The sequence below is a fragment of the Strigops habroptila genome, chromosome 1 (genome assembly GCF_004027225.2).
Source record: "Strigops habroptila isolate Jane chromosome 1, bStrHab1.2.pri, whole genome shotgun sequence".
Classification (NCBI taxonomy): Eukaryota; Metazoa; Chordata; class Aves; order Psittaciformes; family Psittacidae; genus Strigops; species Strigops habroptila.
In genome coordinates this window covers 36,601,169-36,628,926 of record NC_044277.2, presented here as the reverse complement: position 1 = coordinate 36,628,926, position 27,758 = coordinate 36,601,169, and the positions used below count along the sequence as shown (strand labels likewise).

General features: G+C 38.1%; 1 protein-coding gene across 4 annotated transcripts; it reads left to right on the top strand.

Annotated features, from left to right (window-relative positions):
* YTHDF3 (YTH N6-methyladenosine RNA binding protein 3) lies at nt 1-27,758 on the top strand. 4 transcript variants are annotated; one of them, XM_030485248.1, is made up of 5 exons: nt 1-466; nt 2,548-2,572; nt 7,855-7,940; nt 9,382-10,974; nt 21,753-27,758. In XM_030485248.1, exons 1-5 carry the CDS (start codon nt 443-445, stop codon nt 21,774-21,776), a joined length of 1,752 nt encoding a protein of 583 aa, XP_030341108.1. In that variant the 5' UTR covers nt 1-442; the 3' UTR covers nt 21,777-27,758. The 4 variants fall into 4 exon arrangements, with proteins under 4 accessions (XP_030341108.1, XP_030341102.1, XP_030341118.1 ...); XM_030485242.1 differs by lacking the exon at nt 7,855-7,940 and having other exon boundaries at nt 117-466; XM_030485258.1 differs by lacking the exons at nt 1-466; nt 2,548-2,572 and adding an exon at nt 5,070-7,568.

The window sequence follows — 27,758 nt, the reverse complement described above, 5'->3', positions numbered from 1 at the left end:
GCCCCGCCCCGCCCCGCCCCGCCCCGCCTCGCGCACGCGCGCTCCCACCGGCGGCGGGCGCGCGCGGGGCTTTGCTTCCCGACCCACGTGACATGGAGGCGGGGACGGGAAGGGAAAGGTCAGTGTCGACGCCGGCGGAGGGGGAGCGGAAGGTCAGGGCGCCGCGGAGCGGAAGTGGGAGCCCGAGCTCGTCCGCCATTGTGGGGAAGCGGCGCCCAGAGCAGCGGGGGGAAGCGGCGCTGCGTCCGGCCAGCCGGCTCCTTCCAGCGGGAACCCGATCGGCGGCGGCAGCGAGCCCAGGCGGCGGCGACGACAATCAGGCGGCGGCGGGGAGGAGGAGGCGGCGGCGAGTGGAGCGGCGGGCGAGCGAGCGGCCCCGGCGTGCGGAATCACTCGAGGCCCAGGCGGAGCGGAGCGAGGGGATCGCGGCTCCCCGTGAAGAATGTCAGCCACCAGCGTCGACCAGGTACCGACCGCGGAGTGGGGGGGCGGCCGCCCGCTCCCTGCCGTTTTCTCGTCGCTGGCCCGTCGTTAGCCCCGACGGGGGGGGCGGCAGCCAGGCGGCCACCTGCGCCTTCCCTCGCCGTTGGGGCGGCGCGGTTCGCGGCCTCCTCCTTCCCTCCCGCCCTCCCTCCTTCCCTTACTGCCGCCATAGGGAGCGGCGATCAATCGGAGCCGGCGGCGCCCGGGATGGCAGGCCCCTTTCCCAGCCCGGCAGGCCCTATTTATAACCGCTGATCCGCGCCAGAGCCGCTCCGCCTCCCCGCCCGCAGGGCCCGCCGGCGCTCAGCCCCGCGCCTCCCGGTCCGGCGCCCGCCCGGCTCTCTCCGCCTGGCCAGCCCCTCGATGTGCTCCGACACCCTCCCTGCTCAGCTTCTCCGAGCTCCCGTTTCCTCTCTCGGCTCCGAGAGCGCTTGGGTGCCGGGTTCCCCGCGGCGGCCAGCTCCGTCTCCTCCCCCCCCCCCCGAGCACCCCTAATTTCTCAGGCTCCTCCTTACCGCATCCTTTCTCTTCCCTCACCCATCTCTTCTTCCTTCGGGCCCCTGGTTTCTCCTGCTTCCCTGCGGCGTCTGCTTCTCCCAGCTGTTCTCTCTCCGTGTGCTGTGCTGCACTTTTTTAGGTGGTTCTTCATGGAGCTTAGAGTTTGTTATTTTTTATTTTTGCTAGGCCTCCACTGGCGTTTCTTTTTGGCTGGAAGCTATTCTGTCTTGGTCTCTGCTTCTCCGTGGGCTTCTGCCACTCCCTGAAAGTTTTGGCCCTGCAGTCTCCTGCCCCTTTTTATTTTCTCTCTGTGCCTTTAATGTTTTGTTTCTTTAGTCTCTGTGCATGCTCTCCAGTTTCCTTTTAAGTGCTTGTTTCTAGCTCAATGATCTCTTAGTTTTTCATTGCTTAGTCTTCTACGAAGGCTTCTTCCCAACTTTTCTAGGTCCATGTCTCTTGTTGATCTCTGCATGCCTTGGTGTCTGGATCAGAATCATCCCAAATGATGAGGTGGTTGGGGGTTTTTAAGTTTACAGAGATTTTTCTCTGGTTTTGGGAGATGGAGGTGACTAACCAGTGCAGCTTTAGATGGAACAGTGTTAAGCACTGTTATGATAACTCTGAGACAGATGCACATAAAGGCAAGATGGAGGTGGTTGCCTTCTAAACTTTCAAAGCTCTGAATACTGATTTTTTCAGGATTAAAAATTGTTAGAGAGTAATGGAGCCTTGGAGACCCTCTCATGCTTAGTTGTATGTAGGAGTGAAGATGAACTAGGTTTTCATGGGCTGGCTTTTGGTTTTTTTAAGCTATTTTATTTTGCTATAGAGAAATTAAGGATACTGCAACTTGTACTGTTACGGTGATTCTTAGTGCATGACAGATTAACAGTGTTTTGTAATGACTAATCCTAAAAAAAAAAAAAAAGTCCTCCTTAAGGTATTATTTCCTTATATGAAAGCTTCGTACAGACTGCATCATTTTCTCAGTGTAATTGCCTAGATGAGGAATGCACAACTTGTAGTTAAGCTTACAATATCACTCTGTATTCCTTTGTGTATCTAAAACACAAGGCACTGTAGCTTACAGCCTTATAAGAACCCATCAGTCAAAAGATGACATATGATAAGTTCTAATGAAGTTCTAGTACTGGTAGTAATCTTAAGCTACTAACTTTCATTGTTCTTTTACTCTATGCTTTGTTTATTGTTTATATTTTGGGGAACACGTGACAATCAAAATTCATTTGTTCAGGTTTTCAACACCATTTATGCTTTACATGCTGTAAAAGACTAGGTTATTTAAATGTTTTTTGGTGAAAGTATTTTGATTTTTAAGTTTTGTTGCTTTTGGTAATATTTTACATTATGTTATTTTATATGACGTAATAGTTTTTACAATAGCATGTTTTTAATAATATTTTAAACTGATATGTAAGTTGAAAAGAGCAGAATTGGCAAATAAATGTAATTACCCTAAAGTAAACATTAGAGGAATCTAACTGAATTTGTTTTGCCTTTTTTCCCCCCCGCACCCCCACCCCCCCCACACTTTCCTACATACAGAGACCTAAAGGACAGGGAAATAAAGGTAAGTTGATTCCTTGTATTTCTGTATAAATTGCTAATATTGCTGCTTATGGAAGTTAATGTGTCTTCAGAAAATCATGGGAAGGGAATGAAGCTATAGAATGTCTTTTATTTCAGAGCAAGATGACAGGAAATTCTGTGCCAAAATGTTGTTTCCCAGCATTTTTACTGCAGCACGGCGGTACATCAATTTAAAATGGTTTATTTTGCAAATGAAGATTAATGTCAGAAGTCAGATGATAACCTAGCTATTTCTTTTTAGCTGACTTTGTGATATGCTTGTATAATCTCTTTAACAGTACACCTTGGGCATTTCTGTGCAGTGAATAGAATTAGTCTACTAGAATCATCAGGAAGAATCTTTTGAGCAGCTTCCTTAGCTTGTGAGACAACAGCCACGTGACTATTTAGTTACTCATATCTGTGAGCAGAACACATCACCATCCTTATTCTCAGAATCTTTGTGGGCTTTTCTCTTCATTTTAGTGTCAGTATAGAATATTCTCTTAGTGTTAGTAGGCCTTCTGCTTTTCTACTTTTTTCATATTTCTGTCAACACCTTAATTTTTAAATACCATATTCAGTGAGGTTTCTTCTCTCCCACAGAAACAAGGAACTAACTGCTTTATATTCTTCTCTCTAAAATTCTTGGCAAGTCTGTTGTAAACAACATCTCGGATTATATCTTGCAATTTCTTTCTCGTCTGGAATTTCTTTTCTTTGACATAACGACTAATACTCTATTTGGGAATTCTTTTTACCTAATCGGTATGCTTGTGCCCATTTAATTCTTAGGTATAGAATAACATGTGCACAGCTACCTTCTTGTGTTAATATCCTTATTATTTGTTCATACAGATAAACTTTTTTTTGAGCTCATGTACTCTTTGCCTCTCTCTGTTCATTATCTGAACTAATCTAATTGTTCTGTGTGAATTGTCACTCAATGTTAACTGCAGCATACTTATTCTATGTGCATATTACCTGCTGCTTATTGCAAACATCATTTACGATCATATTTGATGAGTGGCACATGGTTCTTGAATCTTGCTGAATTTGGCTTGTTCCTTTTCATTTCTCTGCATTCAGAGTAAAGTGAACTTGTTTACATCCTCAGACCTCCTCAGTTTGGTTGCTCTTGAATACTTGTTCTCTCATATTCTAATGTTTATATCTTTCCTCCTCACCCCCCCCTCCAAAAAAAAAAACCCAAACTGGAGTTTTTAACTATTTCTTTGTGTCTTTGAAATACTTTTTATTTATATATTCCGTATTGCCCTAAAATGAGAAGGAAAGTCAGAATCCTTTTAGCAAGTAGTTAGTGGCTTTGTGTTCTTTGAATTATTGTTTCTCAGTTTTAGTAAGATTATTGAGACGCATCTTTTAGAGAGTCATACAAGTAGTTTTTGAACTATACTCCATATATACGAATAGGAGTGGAAATATTAAGCGTTTCTAATTGTGTGTTATGTTGCAGCTTGTTTAACAGTGAAAATGCAAGAGTCAGCTTTAACTTATTTATGTTAGCATATTTTTGTGTGCTGTAGTTTGTAAATACCACAGAATGTTTGCATCAAAACACATCTCTTAGTTTGCTATGTATGGAAGAGATTCTTGCATTTCTGAACTTGGATTTTTATGGAGTGCATCCTTTTAAATATTGGATACTTACTATGTATTTTCTTGGTAAAGAATATGACCTAAATGAAAACTGTAGTGAAACAAAACAAAATCTCCTCTGTTCTGTTCAGTTATTTGGTTTAATGTCTATTTAATGAAACTAAGTTATGATTCATCATTTGATTAAAGAGCTAGGAGTTTGAAAATGGTAGCACAGCAGAGCATGAGTAGTTGGCTTTGGGTTAGAGACTTTTTTAAGAGGATAAGTGAAGTCAGTATCAGCAATCCTTACTAACAACATATTAGCAGACAGTAATCTTTTTTCAGGTGCCATGGTAGGCCCCAGGTTACAGGAGCTTCAAGGGAAGATGTGATACTGAGTTTACAGACTAACCAGAAGTTGGTTCTGTGTGTAAGAGTTATAATGTTAGAGGGTGCTAAAAAGGTTACTGTCCACATGTCTGGTAGAGCATATGAGAGAGTGTGAGTGAGCAGTATAAGGGATGTATGCATGGAAATAGACAATTTTTCATATTGAAACAAAAAATGCTAGACTGTAAATGATACTGGGAGGTAGCTGATTTGTATTGTTTAGTAAAATGTTTAGAGTGCTTTATTTTAGTTAATTATAAATTGGTGTATTGTGCTGTTTCCCTTGACCAGAATTTGTGGAATTGAAGTTCTAGTAGAACCATACTATCCATCTGTTGTGTTGGGTATCAATGTTAGCATTTCAGAGACTTGAATGAGTAAATTCTCCTGTCTTCAATGTTTTGTTTTGATTGTCAACTACTGTACAGTTGACATAAAACATAAGAACTGACATCAATCAAATGATGTCTTACAGGTGGGTGGGGGTGGGGAGAAACTGGCATTCCTGAAACTCCCTTTTTTTTTTCTTCTCTTTTGTTTGTTGTGCCAGTGTATCACACCTGTTGTAGGAAAGTACTGACTTGTGTTTACATGTGTGTGTATAATCTTTGGTTTTGTAGAAGGTTTAAATGTAAGCATTAGGTTTAAAACAAGAATGAAATGTTGTTTCTTTTAGTATTTATTGTTCACATTAATCAAGGTGTAATAACTTCTAATGAAAAATTTATTCTTATGCCTTCGGCCATCATTTGTGCATTTTGCAAGTGGTTATTCAAAGGACAGTAGCAGTTAAAAGAATACTTGATGAGTTGTTTCTTCCCAATATCTAATTACATTGTATGTTTTAACAGTGTTTGTGGAAATATATGGTATTTTCAGGATTGGATTGATACAGATATTTTTAGTAACTGTAGATTAGTTTCAATTAGTATTCTTCAGTACTGCCCTGTTCAGTTGGAACTTAATCTGAGATTTTGGGAATGAGGCATGCATCTTAATCTGTTTGCTCTTGTTAAATGTGTGTGTGGGCTACGTTCTTCATTATTAACACATTATGTAAAGTTAGAATGAATAGCCAGAGAAACATGCTTCCAGTGACGCTGTTTCACTGAGAAATGTGTATATTTACTAGGAAAGATGTCAGTGTAGAACTGTTTTGTGTCACTGACTTAAGATCTCAATACAGAATGAGTGAGAAATAATATTCTTGTAAATGTATTTTGTATGTTAGTTGTAATGGTAGACCAAAAATAATTCTGTCTTAAGTGACCTTTAGATACCTCTGAAATAATCAGCACAGCAGATGCATGTTTTGTGAAGATTAGCTGTCAGTATGAGATTAATTTTGATAGGATTCTAGTCGTGACATAGAGCTGTTTATTCCTTTATTTGTGGTTGCATGCTTTTAAGAAACTTCTATGCTACCATCTATGTTTTTCATTATAACAGAATTCTGTGTGAGAATTGTGTTCTACTGTTTGGTTAAGTCTAAGCAATGGACATAGCATCGACAAAAGATTTTGAGGCTCATCCCTTATGTGACTGGGCCAAATATAAAGAGAAATATAGTCTTCCAGCTCACTGATATGTTACCATTGTGTGTAAATTTAGGATAATTAATGACCTTAACCGAAACTCTTTATGGGAAAGAAAAAAACCTCAACACCTAAAATAAATTTAAATTTGGTGGTTTTTTAGGAACATTGTTGCATCAAGTTTTAAAACCCATTGTGCTCACCATTGCTGGTCATATCTGGCTGTTGCTAATACACAAATGCACTGTGCCAGTTTGTAATAACTGAATTGTCAAGTGTTCTGACTTTTAAAACTTCAAGAAGATATTAAAACACAAGTTGCTTTCTTCCTTTCCAGATACTTGCTTTGAAAAAAACTTGTGGTGTTCTGTGTTAAGTTACAAATTTTTAGCTTTTTACTGCTGTCTGAAGTAAAGTTTTCTCAGAATTTTGGTTATTCCTGGTAATTTTATCTATTTTGATTTTTGTTTCTCGTGGGTTTTTTTTTTTTTTTTTCAGTTAGTTTCATTCCCTGAAGGCAGTTTGTTTCAGAGGTGTTAAAGTCAAATGTGGAGAAAGAAAAAATAATAATAAAATGAAGTGTCTTGGTCCAGGCAACATGAACTTTGGGTGGCAAAACACCCTTCTAATGAATAAGAAAAACCACCGCTCTTAAACACTAGCTGCAACAGTGTTGAAGGTTTTGTTACATAGTTGTGTATACTTTATAGAAGCTTTTGCTAAAACAGGTAAACCAGTGAGTCAGCTCCTAACTCGATGTCTCAAGTTGTCAGAAAATCAGCTGTTGTAACTTCTGCTGTCATGGTTTCTCAATGCACCTTACTGATCACTATAAAACCTTGAGAAATAACAAAAACTGCATTCAGAAAAGCAGTTACTTATTTTTGAGACAAGGTCTTAATCTTCAAGTTGTGTAATTGCAAGCTGCTGGTTTAAGTCCCTGTTCTGCTTTGCACCATGGGAAACAGTGGAACATAGTAGAAATTTGTGCAATTTGACTTTGTTTGAATAGTAGCCTGGGGGAGGGTAGAGAGACACTTCAAGAAATTTGGGCAGCTGGAAAATTCCAGGTAGGTGTAATGCCTTAGATGGAATTAAAGGTAATAGGAGGCCAAGTAGAGCCGGTAGGAAGAGATTCCAGTGTATAGGGGCATATATGCTAGGAAAGGATTTGTAATCACCCTTGGGGACTTTAGCTCTTGTTTCTGTCTTTGTCCCCTCAGAGTTTCAGTGATGCCACTAATGCAGAACAGTATAATAGATACGTAGGAACTACAGGAATAAATAGCTGAATAATGGTGTGTCCTTCATGGTTGTTTTGGTGGGTAACTGCCTTTCCTCCTGGCAGGAGAAAGTTGTATGTTGCAACTTTCCCTGAACCTATTGAGTATGTCTGATCTGGTTGGTCTGCACATTTGCACTTGGTCTGGTACTTCTGGAAACGCTGGATTTACTGCCTGTGCAAATAAGGTGTGCCTACAGTTTTTCCTTTGTCTGTGGAGCTCAGGAAGGAGTAGTCAGGAATAGTCTTCTCTGGTTGCCATCTTTCCAGACCTCTCCTGAGATCTGATCAGGATCATCAATAGAATGAGCTATTTTCTTTGACTTTAGAAAGCAGTGCCTAGAATGATATGGTCAGTCTTAAAAAAGATTGAGTAGAAGTATTTCAGTGTACAAGTGATTAAGAAGTATTATGTAGATTAAAAGTGCAACATAGATCTTCCAGAGAGCATACCTAATACAGATTTACTTTTAGTTTCAGTACAAAACGGTTCGATTCATCAAAAGGATGCAGTAAATGATGATGATTTTGAGCCATATCTAAGTAGTCAGACAAATCAGGTAAGTGAGCATTGTTTACTATATTGAAGTTAATTTTGGAGTTCAGCTGACTTCTAGACTTAATTTTTGGATAATATTTCTTAGCATTACTTACTTGCTTGAATATTCATTGAAATGTATTTTTATCCTTATCTTGTCTTATCATATGGTATCTTAAACAGGTAAAGTCGTCTTAATCATTCTGGAAAAGATTCAATTTAAAAGCATGCTCTGATGTGTCCTGCTCTTGTGCTTGTGCTCTGACTTCAGAAAAATAAAGTTACAAGAAGTTTGAGGGGAAAAAACAAACCCAAAGAACAAAACGCAAACCCCAAACCAAAACCACACGCCTTAAATTTGCAATGAGATCATCATCTGTTGGATACAGTTCAAAACAACAGTTTCATTGGCTCTAAGAAAGTATTAACTGCTTGGACGTGATTTCCTTTGAAGTTAGTAGAGGTAGCTCACAGTTGATGGCAAAATAGATTGAAGCTTAGTATTACTACACCTTAGTTACAGCTCTTATGCCAGGAAGTTAATGAGCAGTGAATTGTCTCTCTAGTCAAAAGTTAATACTCATTAAGTTAAGTTTGTAAATTGCAGCAGCCTGGAAAGAGGGAGAAAGTACAATTTATTAAAAGGCTTTGAGAATTTTGCTTGCATTCCCATTTTTTTTCAAATAATGCAACATGAAGGAGGCATCAGATAGAAGATGATAATTTTGCATTTCTTTCCCCAAAACGTCAGAAGTGATATGGGGGTAGTCCTTCAAGTGTCTTTGAACTTTATCTTCTCAAGAGTAAATGCTGTGGTTTTCCGTGAGTCTTGGGAGTATGATTTGAATTTAGCTAGAAAACTTTGTTCTGCTAGATAGTACTTAATGTCCATTCTCAATAGTGTAGAAATGTTATGGCTTGATTGTTGTTCCTCCTGAAAGACAGGCATTTTTGCATGCTTTTCACTGTGATATTCTGGCAGGAAGTGAGAAACAGCTAGAAGTGAGAAATTTGGCAAAAACCTAAGAATACCAAAACTTTAAACTGTAGTTGCAGTTATTTTTCTGTTTTTATGAAACTACAGTTGTTAAGACTTTTTCTTTCTGGGTGGGGTTTTTTTTTTTTTTTTTTTTTTTTGGTTTTTTTTTTTTTTTCCCCAGTAGCTTGTTATTTTCTTCATACCGTTGACATGGAGGCATTTTAAGCTTAGCTTAGTTACTAAAAAGAAAGATAATATATTACAAAAATGGAGCTCTTTAGTGCTTTGAAAATGTCTCTTGAGGGAAAAATGGCCATATCTAACAGATACCTTGTTCATCTTTTACGTTAGGAGGAATGGTGGAAGTTACAAATGCATTCATGTAATCCTTAAAAATGTTTTGGACTGCATTACAGTTTATTGTGTTTTTTCCCTGAGCGTAATTGTCTATATTGCTGATTTTTGTTTTTATTTTCTCTTTCAGAGTAACAGCTATCCACCAATGTCAGACCCATATATGCCTAGTTATTACGCTCCATCCATTGGATTTCCATACTCTTTAGGCGAAGCAGCATGGTCAACTGCAGGTGACCCTCCAATGCCATACTTGACAACTTATGGACAGATGAGTAATGGTGAACACCATTACATACCCGATGGTGTATTTAGTCAACCTGGGGCATTAGGAAATACCCCTCCATTTCTCGGGCAGCATGGATTTAATTTTTTTCCTGGGAATGCAGACTTCTCTACATGGGGGACAAGTGGATCTCAGGGACAATCAACGCAAAGCTCTGCTTACAGCAGCAGCTATGGCTATCCGCCTAGTTCTCTTGGGAGAGCCATAGCAGATGGACAGGCTGGATTTGGCAGTGATACTCTGAGCAAGGTGCCTGGGATTAGCAGCATTGAGCAAGGCATGACTGGACTGAAAATTGGTGGAGATATGACGGCTGCTGTGACAAAAACTGTAGGCTCAGCTCTGAGCAGTACAGGTATGACAAGCATTGCAGCAAACAGCGTCCCTCCAGTTAGCAGTTCAGCACCTAAACCAACCTCATGGGCTGCCATTGCAAGGAAGCCTGCTAAACCTCAGCCGAAGCTTAAGCCTAAAGGTAATGTGGGCATTGGGGGCCCTGCTGTACCACCACCACCTATAAAACACAACATGAATATTGGAACTTGGGATGACAAAGGGTCAGTAGTAAAAGCACCCCCAGCCCAACCAGTACTGCCTCCTCAGACTATAATCCAGCAGCCTCAGCCATTAATTCAACCACCACCACTGGTGCAAAGCCAACTGCCTCAACAGCAGCCTCAGCCACAGCAACCACAACAGCAACAAGGACCTCAGCAGCAGGCCCAGCCTCACCAGTTGCAGCAGCAACAGCTGCAAAACCGCTGGGTAGCTCCTCGTAATAGGGGTGTGGGCTTCAGCCAGAATAATGGAGCTGGTAGTGAGAACTTTGGTTTAGGTGTTGTATCCGTCAGCTCCTCACCTTCTGGTGTGGAAGTGCACCCAGTGCTGGAGAAACTAAAGGCCATAAACAACTACAATCCCAAAGACTTCGATTGGAATCTGAAGAATGGACGTGTGTTTATAATCAAAAGTTATTCAGAGGACGATATTCATCGCTCCATTAAGTACTCTATCTGGTGTAGTACTGAGCATGGTAATAAGCGCTTGGATGCTGCTTACCGTTCCCTAAATGGAAAAGGCCCACTCTATTTACTCTTCAGTGTGAATGGCAGTGGACACTTTTGTGGTGTGGCTGAGATGAAGTCTGTTGTGGACTACAATGCATATGCTGGTGTCTGGTCTCAGGATAAGTGGAAGGGGAAGTTTGATGTCAAATGGATCTTTGTCAAAGACGTTCCCAATAACCAACTGCGGCATATTCGCTTGGAAAACAATGACAACAAACCAGTTACCAATTCGAGGGACACTCAAGAGGTACCCCTAGAAAAAGCCAAGCAAGTGCTTAAAATAATTGCTACTTTCAAGCATACCACCTCAATCTTTGATGACTTTGCACATTATGAAAAGCGTCAAGAGGAGGAGGAAGCCATGCGTAGGGTAAGAAATCAGTGTCATTATAGTAGCTCTTCTGTTTTGTCTGGTTTTGGAAACCTTGTTTTTCATACAACTGCAACTTAAGTGTGTGAGTGTTGAATCAGAAAGTGGTGCTTTTTACCCAGGGTGTCTGTATTTGATATAACTGGCTCTTAATGAAAAGATTACAGTTCTTGTAACTTGTTTTGTTAACACAGGTATGTGTTTAACCGCAATACTAACGTGGACTTCTGACATGTTTTGCACTTCAAAGTAAACAAAAACTGAATTGAGTGTATTATCCATAACTCAAGTCTTCTAGTTTAGATTTCTACAATTTCTGAATGTAAGGACCAGAAATTACAGGAGAAGCTTACTTTATTTAACATATCAATTCAAATTCTACTTTAATGAAATCTTAACGGCATGATTACTGTGAAAAGCAGATTTTCCCCTTGATTCAATTTGTCTTTTGTACAATTGTGAAATAGAGAAGTGACACAGTGATGACTTGTACAGTGTTGGAATAATCTTTTGGATGTTTCTGATAGTTCATTTCTAAAAAACAATAAAAAAGAGAGTAATATATAGTTAATGTCTGAGAAGAAGAGTATACATATGATAAATCTGTAGAAAATCTATAGAGAAATTTTTAGTTCTGGAGATACTTCAGAAAACCGGACAAGCAAAAAAGGCATTTAATTTGAATTGGTTTATAGTACTTTGTCTTGTGTGTACTCTCCCTACTTGTGCTCACCATTGTTCACAATATTTTCTTTTACTATATTTATTTTCCCTCCAGTCTTGCTAGTAACAAAATAACATGATTTGTGTCATGGTTAGAAACATTTCAGGAACTACTGTACCAGTTAGATGATGTGCAAGTATTCAGAAATGGGAGTTTGCATAAGTGCCGTTTGGTGGTAGTGCTCTCTGTTCATCCTGTCACACCACCTACATAACCACCCCCCAGCCCCAAGAAGTCATAGAATCATAGAACCATAGAATAGTTAGGGTTGGAAAGGACCTTAAGACCATCTAGTTCCAACCTCCCTGCCATGGGAAGGGACACCTTGCACTAGACCATGTCGCCCAAGGCTCTGTCCAACCTGGCCTTGAGCTCTGCCAGGGATGGAGCATTCAGAACTTCCTTGGGCAACCCATTCCAGTGCTTCACCACCCTCACAGTAAAGAACTTCTTCCTTATATCTAATCTAAACTTCCTCTGTTTAAGTTTGAAAACCCATTACCCCTTGTCCTACCACTACAGTCCCTAATGAAGAGTTCCTCCCCAGCATCCTTATAGGCCCCCTTCAGAAGCTTCAGAAAAGTCTAGGGTTTATACTAGTTAGGGGCCTTGTGGGATGTGAAGTCCTGAAGTTGTTAGCTTCTTGAAGCTGCCACAATTTTGGCTGCATAAGAATTTCACTGCTTCACAATCTCCTTAACTTCTGTTAGGTTTCTAGTACTGCAGTGGTTCCACCCTTCTTGTATGTTCCTAATCCTTCAACACACATGTTGCATCTCCTATAAACCAGTTGCGCATGCCCAAAATCAATTTTGTAGTTTTATTGCACAGCTCTGCAATAAATTGTCACATTGAAAGTTTTTATTGTTTGGAGACAAGATAAATATCCCAGTTGGGCGTGTAATGCCTTTAGCAGGTTTTGTTTTTTTTTTTTCTAGGAAGAAAACTTAAGATGCCCTAAATCAGTATTGTTACTTCCATGCTATCTTGATGATGGAAGGATGGGCCGCATTCTAAACTGTATATTCAATGTATGGGGAAACTTTCAGGTTTTAGTACAATTTCATTGTGATTTTGGTAATGTTTCAGGACTAAGATTATCATCTTTCTCTGTATCCTTCATGTTTCAGTATTTTCTTGATTTTTGATGGTGTAAGGCACTCCACAAATAACTAGTTTGCTTCAAAAGTATATACTTTTGTGAAAAAAATTTATCAAAGGAGTTCTAATTCAGACATGCCCTAGCAACTGGGGAAGATGTGTTCCATTTGTGGTTTTGTTTCTTCGGTAGTAGATGAAGCCACAAAATGTAGTGGAGAGGGGGAACATAGTGTTTCTGTATATGCTTAACTTAAAATGCAGAGTACAAAATTCAGGATTTAGTAGGTCTCTAACTAGATGACTGTGATTGTGCATATTTTTGTAATAAATAACATTGCTGTTTCCTTTAATACCCTCAGGGAACCATATAGTACGTGTATGACTCAACTACTGAACTCTGTATTTGTCTGTTAAGTTACCTTTGCCAATACTATTGAGAGAAAACATACTGGTCAAGATACTAGGTATTGATTCTTCTACAGCATTGCGCAAACTGGTTTTGTGACAAATTCCAAAAAATTACTTTAGAGCTGGATATCTGGTTGTAAGGTTTTGTCTTTGTAGATGGATTTGAGATTTACCTTAAGCAAATGAATATGTATTTAAAATACAGGAAGTCCCAATTAAGCTACAGTTACTGAGAATTCATCTTTATCATTCTCTTATGATTGAGTATTGATGTTAAACCTCTAGGTTTCTTCTTTTATCACACAGCGTACAAGCAACCTGTCTTTAAATTGTAAACATACAATTGTTAACTTTCCTATGATTCAAGAATAGTTTGGAAATGCAACAATTAGTATTGTAAGCCCTGGTTTACGGTTAATTGAGTAATCCTTTATTACCTAGTGCCAGCTAGGCTTTTATGGAGCTGTATTTAAATTTGTGTATTTTCTACTGCCAGTAGAACTGTGTAAATTAAGTTCATGCCCATTTTCTGTGGCAGCTGTGGCAGTCAGTTTCCAGTGTTTTGGTCATGAAAAATATGTTTATTGCTGTTGATAAAATATTAAATACATCAAGCACTGGTAGTCATTTACATGTTCCTTGAAGTTCAATTAATGTTTTATTGTTGCATAGGTGGTAGCAAGCTTTCATACAGCCAGTGATCTAAACATAGTAAACAGCATGTGATTTATGGATTTAATTTACTTTATAACTGTTCATCATTCCGGCTAACTTACTTTAAAATAATTAGTTGTAAAAGTTTAATCTTAACAACTCAGGGGGATCAATAATTAATTCCCAATATGACCTAGCAGTATGTTTTATTAAAATATGGCAGCATAGTTATAAAAGTGCAATGAATAGTATGTGACTAACATGAAACTTTAGTCACTCTGCCATTTGAGAAAAGTTACGTGCAAATGACTATGAATAGTCTCTTTAAGCTTAAATATTTGAACTCTGGTGTCTACCACTGTTTGATGTGATCCTGGTGTCTGGAAGGTACCTACAGTTGGGGTTGGAACCATATTGTGCAGTAACTATTCACACTTTTCTTACGGCTCAGGTTCCAGTGTTCTATTTTAAACATACAAGTACTGTGATCTTTCACCAAAGGAGCAAAGAAATCAGTGAAGTTTTTCATGAGTTCTCTCAGTAGTACCTTGGAGTTCTGAAATTGCACTAGTGCTCAGTTTGACCTGTTGCTTTATGGTGTAAATGTGCATATTTGTTTGGGGAAAAAAAGGAAAAAAGTCCGTATTAGTAGTTACACACCTAATCTTCAGTAAATATGTGGATCAAAATGAAATGTGGCTCTTATTAAAAATGCAGCTGTTGGAAGATTATAACTTATGTTCAGATGGCGGCTTGTTAACCTGCAGTTACCTGTTGCCCAGGGATGACTTTTGTTGCTTTTTGGTGCACGGTTCTACTTCTGTAGAATATCTTAGGAAAAAAGATCATGGCTGCATGCATCCACAGTCCTTGTACAAGTCAAGAAAAACAGGTAGTTGACCAACATTTTTAATATAGTTAAATGACAGTTGTACCAGACAGGTTTATAAAGTTTGTGTATTTACATCTAAAAGAGGTTCAAAACAGTAAATGAAACAGGTTGTGTAATATCTTCTGAGAAACTTGTGCATTTCCTGTGTGCTTTTGATGTTTCAAGGACCATTATTTTTCAATTTCCTCAAACTTGATGTTAATCTACAGTTTCATCTTCATAAATGAAAGTGGTATTGCAGGTCTCATGTCTGTTTTAAGAAGAAAGTAGAGAAGATACATTTTTGCTCTGTTAATAATTATGAGATGAGTGTGTACTTCCTGTCTTGGGAGAAGAGGATTATTTGGCTAGTGTAATTCTGGACATACTGTTCCAGAATTTTCATCCCATGATGGTGTGCTTATTTACCATGTCTTTGTTTGCTTTTGCATCTTTAGTCTTTTGGAAATGCTTAAAAATGATCTTCAAATTCTCATGTTACAGACACAGGGATTTCAAATGTGCCTGGTTTTGGTGCATTTGGTGGAGTCAATTGTTTCTGTTCAGAGGTAGGATTTAGAATTTCTCAGAGGATGGGGATAGTATGGAGAGGTCTTGATGTTAAAATATGGTATTAGAGTGGCTGTGTAAGAGTTTGAGCAGTGATGTGTCCTGCCCTTCTTTAGTAAGGGAAGAGATGGTGCAAGGGGAAAAGTGCAGTGTTGGACTGTTGAATTCAAGAGATGGAGTGTAATTAAACTCACAGGCAGACTTAGTTTATAGTGATGGTTGCGTAGATATTGTTACATTTTGCCTTATGGTTTAAAATTCCTACCCGCAAAGTCAAGCATACGGAGTCTTTTTGCAGGGTAGATATAAATTCTCTGACCCTGGAACTTGAAAGACCAATTTCGCCTGTAAAATAGGGACCCCTATTGGAAAAGCTAGGAATATCAACCAAATGGTTTACCTTAATGCTCAAGAAACCAGTCGTTTTTGGAATCTAATGCTTTAATGTCCTTAAATATGAAGGTAGCTGCCAAAGACAGGACTTCAAACTTGAGTTGGATCTGTGACATTTTACCTTTTCTAAATGCTATGTCTTTAAGTTGTTTTTAAAGCAAAGAAGTAATTTAAAATCTCTTCTTCTAGAGCAAAAGCCGAACCTTGAGTATACATGAATAGCTGTTAAAATTCATGCAGCGTCCTTCTGCTTCCTGCTAAATCTTCTCCGATTGCAGTGCTCTGTCAAGAACAAACTGGCTAGAACAATGGTGATTTTTCTGCAGTTTGCAGGGAGGAAATATGCCTGCATATTGCAAGGAAGTCACAACCTGTGTGACTCTCCACATAGTACTTCAGCCTTGCTTCGTTGACTCATATCACAGATGGGCTAGTTAGCAAAAACTCAAGTGAAGATTGCTGGTGGTGCTTTGTTAGAAAAAATAGCACTATAAAACCATACAGATCTTGCATAGCTAGTAAAACTGTTTCTGTAGATTCAGTCGAATTAGGATTGTTTTGTGTCAAAGTTGATTGGCTTTAACCTTCAGATTCATCTAGTTGAAATGATACATTACAAGAGTTAGTATCAGATGATAAGTAGTTTGAGCCCAGTTCTTTGTGAGCACATTCTCAGTGGTTTGGTAGTGGACTTAATATTGACAGCTAATTGTAATTCTTGTTTTGTTTCTGTACTTAGTGATTATAGTCAGTTATGAAAAAGTAAACATAAAATTGCATGTTCATTGCACTTTCAAATAGAATATAATGAGAAACCAAGATAAAGTAAGTTCATATTTACTTACGGCAGACCAGAATTGGAGTTACATATGTGCAAAGAGCATGAGTGGTGAGGCTTGAAGAATAATTGCCTGAGCAATTCTACCACAGTGTATGTTGTAGGCCCCGCAGTAGATGTCATTTTCCTTCCAAGGCTACTGTAGAATCCTTAGCAGAATAATTAAATAAGCTCATCTTGTTGTTGCCCATACATGTCTGAGAAAAATTAATGAAGGTGTTAGTCATTCTTTTGCTTCTTTTGCTGCGACAGTGATCATCACTGAATGTAATTTCCATAGATGTAGCTAGAAGCTACCTGTTGTCAGACTTCAGAAGCTGATGCTATCCTGTGAGTATTGGTAACAAACAATAATGAGGATCTAGAAGCTTGATTTTTTTTACTTTTTAATGAACTTGCTGAAATGGCTGTCTTGTAGCTAATTAAAGTCTGATATTTCAATGTGTAACGATGTACAGCACTGAAAAGAAGCACTCACTACTTGTAGTTAGAATTGACCAATCCATCACTAAAAGTATCCACTAGGGAAAACAAGAGTGGAAGGGTTTTTCTGGCGCATGGAGTTCAAGCTTGGTTTCTGCAGAGCCTTTCCTTGTAGTGTCGTCATATGGTATCTTTAAAGTAGTTAGGTTTCTTTCCTCACCTCTGCCTTCTGAATGTTTGTATGCTGTTATTTAAGTACTGTGGAATTTCAGATGTGGATTAAGTTCTTATTACCTTTATCATTTATCATAATAAAATAACATGTGCTGTCCATATTCCATTAACAATGCATGTGTCTGCTCAAATGTAAACTCACTTACCTTTTTACTGTAATTTGTTCATATTATTATAACTAAGTATATTTCAGAGACTGAAAAAAATAAAATGCCATCAAAACTAATAGGAAGATAAATAAATTAGAAGCCTAGGTCTTGCAGCTTTTCAGGCTTTCTTAATATTTATATGCTTTAAAGCCTTGTTTACTGTCTGGAGTTCAAATGATCTGCAGCAGCAGGGTCTCAGATGACTATTAATTCATAAGGCTTACTGGGAGAAGGAACTGCTCTGGAGTTGTAAAACCTCACTTGACTTCCTATGTTGAAGTTGATTTTTAATTTGTGGCTAGTAGTTTTCACGTTGGGATCAGGAATAGAAGAAAATTAGTGTTTAGGGAAGTCATGGCATCTCTATAGGAGAAAATTTCTAGGTCCATGTAAGGCTTCTGGAGATCCTTCCCATCTGATTCTCCCTTCCCATCTTCCCAGAATTCCCAAAAGTGCTTCTCACAAGAATTTATTTAAATATTTTTCACGTAGTTTTGGGGTAATACCTGTCTTTAAGACATATACCCTCTCCAGTTTGGAATTCAGGAGTGAGAAGTTTAAAACTGTGTAAAAATAAAGGTTCTTTTTAAGTTTCAGTAATGTAGTTTATGTTAACAGATAGTGAGATCCTTGTCATAAACGGAGTAAACTCTTTTTAGCATTTTTGAGTTTTCCCAGTGATCTGTTTTTCATTGTGGTTCTCCAGCACTAAGGTCAACATTTATGCTGTCATAGCTGTAATGGTACACTGGGGTGCAATAAACTGCAGATTATGGCTGATGCCATTAGTAAATGAGATTTCATGAACTCTGCTGTGGCTTCTCACCACCTCTACAGCTGTCTGTTCTGCCTCTGCCAGGTGTTTGTGCCCACGCAGCAGAGCTGGCAGTGGAGATGTGTGCCTGTGCCTCGCTTCACAGAATGCCGTCTGACATGTTAGCTTACAGCGCAGATGAACAGGGCTTTTAAGTTGAAGATTAAATCGCAGTTTGCAGTGAAGCAACTAAGATGTGCTACACATTCCCTTCTGCAGCTGCTGTGAGAATGCTGCCTCTTGGCAGAGGGGCAAAGCAGACGGCTTCAGGCATGAGCATTTTAAACATTTCAGTAAGATGCAAAAGTAAGATGCAAAAGTTCGGCAAAATTTGAGGGTATTTTTGCAAGTAGAGCTGATTGTGCAGGTGGTGAGTGTGTGTCTGTGAACTCTGCAGTGCGAGTTTGCAATCCTGGATAGCTTTCAAAATGCACACCTTGAAATGCTTGCACTTGCGACTGCTGTAAAAAAAACAAAGGTCCTTTCAGGTGTGCCTTCCCTCACCTTGAACTTTAGTTTGTGGGATCTTGGGGAAAAAAAAATAGAGCCGAGAGCTCTTAATAGCTTGTTGTTGTTAGGCTACCATTTACGTTTTTGCTACTTAAAGTGAGGCTTTTTGATTTATCTTCTTTGTGACAGAAAGTTCCAGGGGTCAGTGTTGTATGTGTCTTGGTAGGTTTTTTTCAAATTAGATCAGGAGACATTTTTGTTGCTTTCAATTTTGAAATTCTGTTAGCATAGAGATTTTTGTTAAGCCCGAGGATAAATTACATTGTATCTACTTTCCAGCATGGGATCGTTTGATTAATGCTCAGAATTCAGAGGACTGAAATTTGGAAGGAAGTCAGCCAGCCTTGCAGTTCAGACAGAGTGAATTCCACATTTTCGTTTGCACTACATCAGTGCCTGTTTCCCAGGCCCAAGTGTTTTTAGGTTCACTTTCACTTGGTTAGTTTGTGTAGAAAGTTATTTGCATGTGTGAAATCTGCTCATGGCATGGTGTGCAGCTGGCAGGTACCTTTACCCAGCCGATACAATCCCACATTGTTCTCACTCGAATGGTATTTAATTTCCAAGTCCCACTCAGAAACTCCCCCTAAAGATAGGTAACCTCACCCTGGAAAGTTCTAAAGTGAAGTTGGCCTTTGGCAGGGAACTTAAATTGATTGGAGAAGCTTTTTATTTAAAAGCATTGGAAGAGATGTGGCTCATCTGAATGTAATAAATGAGATGTTGTGTGAAAGGGAAATGTAGGGAAATCCAGTCATTTATGCTGGAAACTTCCTCTGCTCCGGTGGTGGAAACCTGCTGGGGATAAAGTCTTCTGCTAGTTTGTCTGTAATCACAGTTTATATAAAACCAATCCAACAAAAGCCACCCCCAAAAACCAGAAGTTTTCTCTGTTTTGCTGTACAGAGTACAGCGTACTGATAGCAGCATCTGAAGAAAGTAATGTTCACTTGCATTGAAAAATGTCAAGTTTGTATGTCTGCATTAAGTATTTAAATATAAATGTAGTAAAATATAACTTCTGAGACTACAGGAAAGGTGGGTTGGTGGTGTTTTGAAGTCTTTTTTCCTCATAGAATTCAGAATGGACTTGAAATTTGTAACAACAGATAGTCAGGGTATCATTCCCTTTCTACTTTGAATTTTTATGAGCTTAAATGCATTTTGGTTTTGGGTGCTATGGAAAGCATAAGCTTGGTCAGTTTACTGTGCAGCAGTTTGCAGTGCAGAGAGAGGCTTTCTAGACAGCTTGGCTCAGTGGTTACATATGTAATACTTGCAAATGGGCTGGAACTGATGCTTTATTTGTATATAGGTAGTATTGAAAATTGTTAAAATATTAATAACTTGTTCATTAACATGGTGGTTTCACAGGCTCTTATTTAATACCACAGTAGTGTTTTTCAGCACCGTGCAGTTCTTTCAGTTGAACTCTGCTAATTGTAGAAGAATAATCCGAGATGTCCACAAGCAGGCTATTTTTGCATGCCTTACATGCATAGTGAGGCACGAGGCCAGTGATCATCTGTTTTCAGCCTAGATGTGCCCTGTTAGCATATCAGTTTGATAGTATCAGTCATTAATACCATCTCACATTTTAAGAACAGTATTTTGCTATGAAAATATTAGTCATGTCTCTTTGAACTAGAAATAAAATGATTTCTTGCAGAGCAGTGCAAGTATTTCTCTCACTTCAAAACCACTGTAGTTCTGCCCTAGAGAATGTCCAATCTTAGATGTATATCTTCTGGAGCCATGAGCTGCTTATTGTGACCATGACCTCTGTGCAAGCTCTACTTCTTTGGTGTTCATCTTGAAATAACTTGGAGGTCTGTCTTGGAGAGGCCTAGATGATCAGGTGGACTCTAATAACCAGTATAAATGTTATGTATCCTCTTATTTCATAATAGTGTCTTTTTGGCAGCATGTGCTTGGATTCATAGACTAATTTGCACTTTTCCTAAACAGTTTCTAACATAATAAAGTTTCAGTGTGGTATCAGAGTGGTTTTGAAATCACTTTCAAATGCCTTCTGGTTTATTTTTGTTTTCCCTGCTACATTTGTGTTCCATTTATAACATGCTGTGTAATGCAATAATAATAAAAATACTGGAAATGAGGTTTCTGTTTTCTTTTAAGTGGGGGAGGGAACCTACCTCTTTTCCACAAAGGTATTTTAAAACATTTATATAATGTGCTCAGTTGTACATGTTAAGCAAATGCAATTGGAAGATAAATTCTTAGCTTCTTAGAGTCGAGCTGCAGTGTCTTTTTACAGTTTAGAAGATGTAATGAAGGCAGCGAGATACAGTTTATTGATTTGTTTTTATTTTCTTTTCCTAGGGGTAGTCATAATGCCTAAGCGTATGTTTGTCTTAAAGGAAAGGAAATGGAGGGTGATGATAAAGCACTGAATGTAACTTACTCTGTTTAGTAACTTGTAGACTTGTAATAGAGCAGAAGAATTTGTTAGTTCCTGGTAGAGATAGCAATTAGTATTTTAGCCCTTAATCATAGAAAGTTATTTTATCGTTGTTTGTATTGCACAGATGACATTACACACTTTGTTCTTTTACACCAAATGCAACATCTTGCAGTGCTTTGAGGCTGTTGTAGGTGGATATGGTCTTGACTGCAGCTCCGGTTTGCATTCAAGTGGGGTTTTTTTCCAGCCATTCCCACCTCATTGGTTTCGCATTTTGTTATTAAAAGTAATTTCTAAAAAAAAGTATGGATGGCTTATTTTCATTATTTTTCTTGCTACTTCAGAAATGTGTTCGTATGGAGGAGGAGGTAATGGGTCAACTTGTTTCTTTACCTTTTGACCACACATTGTGACATTTTATTATAGGGGGCTTTGAATGAGATACTTGGGAATGGGATCTTTCCCAGGGATATAATGGATGGAGAGTGGAATACTTAAATATTCATACAGAGCATTTCTTGACAAGTGAAGCTTTTTCCTTGAAAGCTTGTTGCCTGAATTAGAAATGGCAAGCGGTGCAACTGTTCTAATGAGAAGAAAGCAGATAATGTTGAACTGTATGTATTAACATGATTTTCCTTGTTTTTGTTTCTGTTTTTTTCAGGAGAGAAATAGAAACAAACAATAACTATATGGAGATGTCCTGCTAGAATTACAACACTAATGATGTAGACTCTGGAAATGCCTAATATGTCTAAGAAGACGTTATTAAAGCTTTTTTCTGCTTAAGGTGACATCTTTGAACACTTTAACACAAAATTGACTCTTCTTGTAATGGTTCTCATCAGTGCATCTGCCCTTATACTCTCTCACCAAACACACTTGAGAACTGTACCTTCGTCAAGCACTTTCTGTCCTGAAGCTTTTACCAGTATCTGCTGTCTTTTGTATTTATGCATCCTAGCTAAGGCACAGGAGACCGAACGAATGCAAGGATTCATTAACTCTTTGAATTTGTTAAATACTAACATTTAACCATTAGAAGTGGTTCAATGATGTGAGATTCACATTGCTTCAACTTAATTTTTTCTTTGTTGTAGTTTTTTTTAATTGTCAGTTTTTAGCTATTCAACAGATTAAAAGCAAATCATGCCATATTTAGTCCTGGAGTAAAACTCAAGTCTAAATGTTCATGTGAAAACTATTGTAGTAATCTTTTAATATGGCAAAGCAACTTTAAGCTGCAGTTTAGCCAAATGAAACGTAACATGAAATTATATTAGAATGACATTTCCCTTGTTTCAAACTGTTTGGTGTAAGAGAATATTAATATGCAGCTTGGTGGACACCACCAGTTAATGCACATTTCTTTCTTTTTTTTTTTTTTTTTTTCTGTAACATGTATACTGCAAAAAGTGCATTTGTCTGAGGAACTGTTTGTTTGCTACCACTCAATGAATCTCAGTTTTGAGTAAATGTACCTCAGTCTAAATCAGACTTTTTATGACCTTTATAACTACGTTTAAAATAATCTTTAATTCCTATTTCTGGGTGTTTGCAAGCCTGACAGATTGCTATCATGAAAGTGAAAATTTACTCCTCTAGGTGATTCACTAGCTAAATAAACATAATTCTTGTTTAGCAAGCATATACTGTTTCTCAAATTTTTTTTTGTTTCATTTTCCCAATATCCAGGTGGTTTTTTTCCCTATTAAAAAATATTTTGAGAAAAATACTTTAATCCATGGAGATGACATATTCATAGCCATGTTAACATGATTTTTTGTTAGAACCATGCATCAAGAATTTTAGAATACATATTAAACTGGGTAATTCTGTACGAGTTTCTAACTTCTAAAAATGCTATCTTTTGTTTCAGTTGTATAGCAACACATTCTATCTGCTGGAAGAGAATATTAAAAAAATGTTAAGCGGGTGTATTGACTGTACAAAATACTGAACAGCCTGTACCAAACTCCAGGGATAGCTTTCTCTTTTTAGAATGGCAATGTAGAAGTCAGATATGTTATAGCTTAAAATAGCAATACCACATATTATTTGAACATGTTTCATGTCTTACTGCCCAACACAGATGTTTATATTGTGTTTCAAGTCCTTCATTTACAGATTCTGGCAAACAAAGTTCTGGAGCTTAAGTGGCAAAGGTTTGTTTTTAATGCAGTCTATTTTGCTATGTTTTATTTTCTCTCTTCTTAAGCTCCTTGCACTCTTCTAACCTTGCATACACAAAGTTCAATACACACTTATTTTTTGCTCATTATTTAAAATGTTGTTTGAGACTGTGGACTAGCAGATATGAATCTTAATTCTTACTGCCAGTTTTCTGGAAGCTCAAAAGAGAAGTCAGTCCCATATTTTGGAAAAAAGAAGCAACCTCACTTAAATGCATATGTGTAAGACATAGCAAGTGGGTAAGGGAGGGATAAGCAAAGTGCATATTGTAAGAGTAGACTAGTAGATAAAGGTTTCAAGCCCAGACCCGATGAAATTTGGCTTAAGCCCCAAAATCGACACTTCCATGTATATCTGTTTCTTGCTAACAGGTTTTAAAGCTATTTGTTTCCCTCTCTTGGCTGGTTTATGGATTACTGCCTATTATTCTAACTGTCATTGATCAGTTGAAATGGCAAAGGTCAGTGTTGTGAGTCCAAAGAATGTAGTCCTTCAGCATGCTTCTGCTTTTTTGTTACAAAAATATCTAATGAAAATGCACAGAAGTTTCCAGTTAAAAGAAAGCTACTGTTAAGAGTCAGGCATTCAGGAATTGATTGCATGTGCAACCTTAGTTTGCTTCCACTGCAGTATACATGTTTTTGCAGGCTTTGTTAGTATTTCCTGCTTTATCCCTTGCCTCTTTTATTCTAATAGCATGAGCATTGCTCTTGGGTTGAATCAGGTTTAGTATAAAATGGATTCATCATGCTGTTGCAGCCTTTGAAAGCTTGGAAAATGAGACAGGATTGTGAGAGAAGGAGGTGATCACATTTAGAGAGCTGTGACAGTTCTTACACTGTTCCAGGATTGTTAGCAAATCTACAAATAGAAGAGTTTCATTGCTGATGGTGTTAGGCATGTTGCGACTGATTTGCTGACTTCTGAGGGTTTAGTATGTGCAGCTGAAATTAAAAGGAATTTTATGTGCATATAAAGTACTGTAAAAATAGTATATAACATTGTAAAATCAGCTATGGAGTGCTGTACTAATTAATGGACATGTGAAACTTCTAGCCTTCAGCTTCCTTATGCACAAGTTCTTTTCCTCCAGAAAGAAAAGGAATGGTGCTTAATATCTCAAATAAATGTAGAAATACCTTTTTTTTTTTTTTTGTCTGATTTTTCAATACAGTGAAGTTGTTGTAATGGTTGCTTGCTAACTTGCTAATGAAGGAGTCACTGGAACGCCTTTTCTGTTCCTGATGCCTCCTCCTTTATGTCAGCATTTGTTTTCCTGCGGTCCCTATTGAGCCAGTTGAAGATGTTTTCTGCTGATTGAACCGTCTGGGCAGTTCTCTGTGAGGTTGGATGTTTGGAAGGGAGATGGCAGGAGGGGAAGGAAGGAAAGGACATTTGTCCTCTCAGAAGCGTGTACCCACTGTTGAATAGGCTTAGCTGCACTATAGCTACACACCTGTGGGTTGGTCAACCAGAGATGCAGCAGGATGTTAAAAACTGAGAAGGGCTTCCCAAAAAACCAAAAGATCAATTCTGTTTTCAGTGTAAGATTTCAGTAGTTATACAGTGAAACATGATATCGCACACATTTAGTAATACCAGGAGGAGGGAAGAAATGCTGAGTATTTTTCATTTTGACCACTTTTTCCACATTGGAAGAGACTTGTGAATTCATACAGAAAAGTTATAGCTGAATGGCTTGTCCTACCAACACAAGTGGGACACATTAAAGTTGTTTGAGTTTTGCTAACCTTTGAGTGTCTCTTGACTTTGTAACATCAGCATCTTTAACATGCTTTTTTGGTATTTCACTTTGACAAGAAATAATTCCTGTTAGTTGAATGCTGACGTTGCTGCCTTAAGGAAGACGTGGGTACTAGTCTGAGGGACTTGGATTGGGAAAAACTCGATATTCACAACCAGACAAATTTCACTGCTTCATATATTTTGTACTTCTAGGTTTAATTTATGAAATACTTGTTTCTATACATCCTCTTGCTCTGCTTTCTTCTTTTTTGGATACTCTGGCATAATGCACTGTCTGCAAAATTTAGATGCAAAAAAAAAACCCCCTGCCAAAATTATTCTTGTCCCAGACAAATCTGTGGCACCAAAAAAAAAGATAATGTTGAACTCTTGGTCAAGTGAAAATGTCCTAGTATTTAGGAAGAAGCATCTTAAATATTTTTCACTGTTCACTCAAAGCTGTATTTTGAAATGTCTTTCTATTTCATAGGAGAATTTACATGCTTGAAATAATACTCCTTTTAAAGGAAGCTTCAAATAAACTAAAAAGGAAGTTTTAAATAAACTGTTTTGATATACAAGTATCAGTGCCTCTTTCCTAGCTGAAACTGAGTTGAAGCAACAGTAACAGTGTTTTTAATTCTGTGTATAGCAGTTACCTTAATTTTTCAAAATTATTGGTGACTCTTTCACCAGAAAGGTATTTACATACTTCAGCTGATTCTAGTGCAGTGAAAATCCAGTGTGGACAGTCTTCGAATTCTCTGGAGCACTGATTTTTTAAATGAATAATTCCAGGCATTCAAAACAAATCACCCTGGATTTTATGTTCTTTTCAAAACCATTTGAGCTACCATTTTGGTAAGGAAATACAGATTTTCAATGTCATGTTTGTTCTTTTGCCAAGTGAAGATCTGTGTAATGTATTGATAAACTGAGAGAGATGAAGAGCAGTTCCTTCTCCATCCAGTTGCAGCAAACCCTTGGTTTAAATTTTGTGGAAACTTTTTTTGTGTGTGTGCATTAGAGTATGGTAACTTAGGTGAGAATTCATTGGCATGAGAATTGACCATTTGATCTTAATCAGTTTGAAAGTTTCCCCAAAAGTAACCTCCTTTTCGCATCCTTATCTATTTTTCAGCCTGACACGTCCACCATAGTTTAGCACGGGAGAGGAAAGAATTTCTCTATGGATTATAGGAATTTTAAGTAAATGAGTTTGGCCTCATATAAAATAAAAGTATTAGTGTACAGCTGGCATGTTTTCCTCAAAAAATCTGTTCTGTACTGTCTGTTCTACTTTATATATTTTAGTAAAGTGCATTTTAATATAAATAGGGACCTTTCCATTCACAAAGTTAAAAGCCTGGGCTGGAGAGAAATTTGATAGCGTTTCTCTTCACATAATAATCCTGAAGCAGTCTTAGTAATGATACTTTCAGTATCGAAGGATCTCTAAGCCAAATGTCAATAATAAAACTTGCTGTTTGTTAATATAAGGGGATGCCATAATGCTTGTGTTATCTGTTCTTTTCTGACATTGTCCTTTCTCCACAAGTGGAAATCTGGCAAACAGGAGTCAGTGATCAGTTGGACCTCTCCTCCAATCAATTTCCCTGCATATTTTGCAAGAAACTGTTTTCTCACACTGCAAGCAAAGCACAAATGGGTGGGTCTTCAAGTATCTTCCTCCAGAAGTCTTTTCTTAGTCAGACATTCAAAAGGCAGTGAATTTCTTACTCCATCTAAGTAATAATTCCTTCCCGCTTTCTTACCCTTTCTGGGAAGACTCTGGTGTCATGTTTTTTGTCTGCTGCTTCTTTTGGATGCCCATGAGGGAAGCCTAACATTGGATGCTGTTTTCACAATCTACCAAAAAATGTCTGACTTTACTTATTTCCTCCTCTGGAAAGAGGAGATCTCCTGGCTGAGTTTAACTTGACTCAGTCTGTTTGGCACAATGTAAATAGAGAAATATTGCTTTAATAACTGGATGAATTCAGACTCCCATGTGGAGTATGCCATTTTTTTTAAAGTTAACTGCAGCATTTTCATTCAGAAAACAAGATTTCGTTGGGATTTTAAAGGGCATACAGTTATTCAAATACAAGGCTCCATTCTAAGTGTGCTTCTGAATTTTAGTGGTGGCAATAACCGATGTGTTAACAGTGAGAGTTTATAAGCTGTTTGCATATCCTCTGTGCATTTGCACTTGCCATCTTAATACTGAATTAACTTCCTTTGCCTGTAAAATCAGTTTGTAACACTTGAGAAACTTCATTTTTTTTCTTGTTTTGAATTTCATACACCATAGATACTATAACATTTCATCTGCCTGCACAAGTTTACGTGCATCTTGAGAATGAAGTGGATGTTTGTGTAAAATGAAATAAGATACTCTATTGATGACTGTATTTTAAGCTGAGCTTGTGGGCTTTCAGATGAACAAGCTGTCTTGATTTGTGCCCTCATATGTGAAGCATTACACTTTAATCTTGAACTCTGAATTTATGCATCTTTTCTTTCCTGTTCTGTAAACATCTGAAAGAACCTCAGATGTTAAAAAGTCCTCGCTTTATGCTTAGTCCAGGAATAAAAATTTTCAAACTAAGCATTTGAGCAAGCTAGATGGAGGTTTAGCTTTAGTTTGAGCTAAGCTATTACATTACATCAAAAGGATGAGATAAAAGGTTGTGGATCTTTCATTATCTGCTGTAATTGTATATCTACT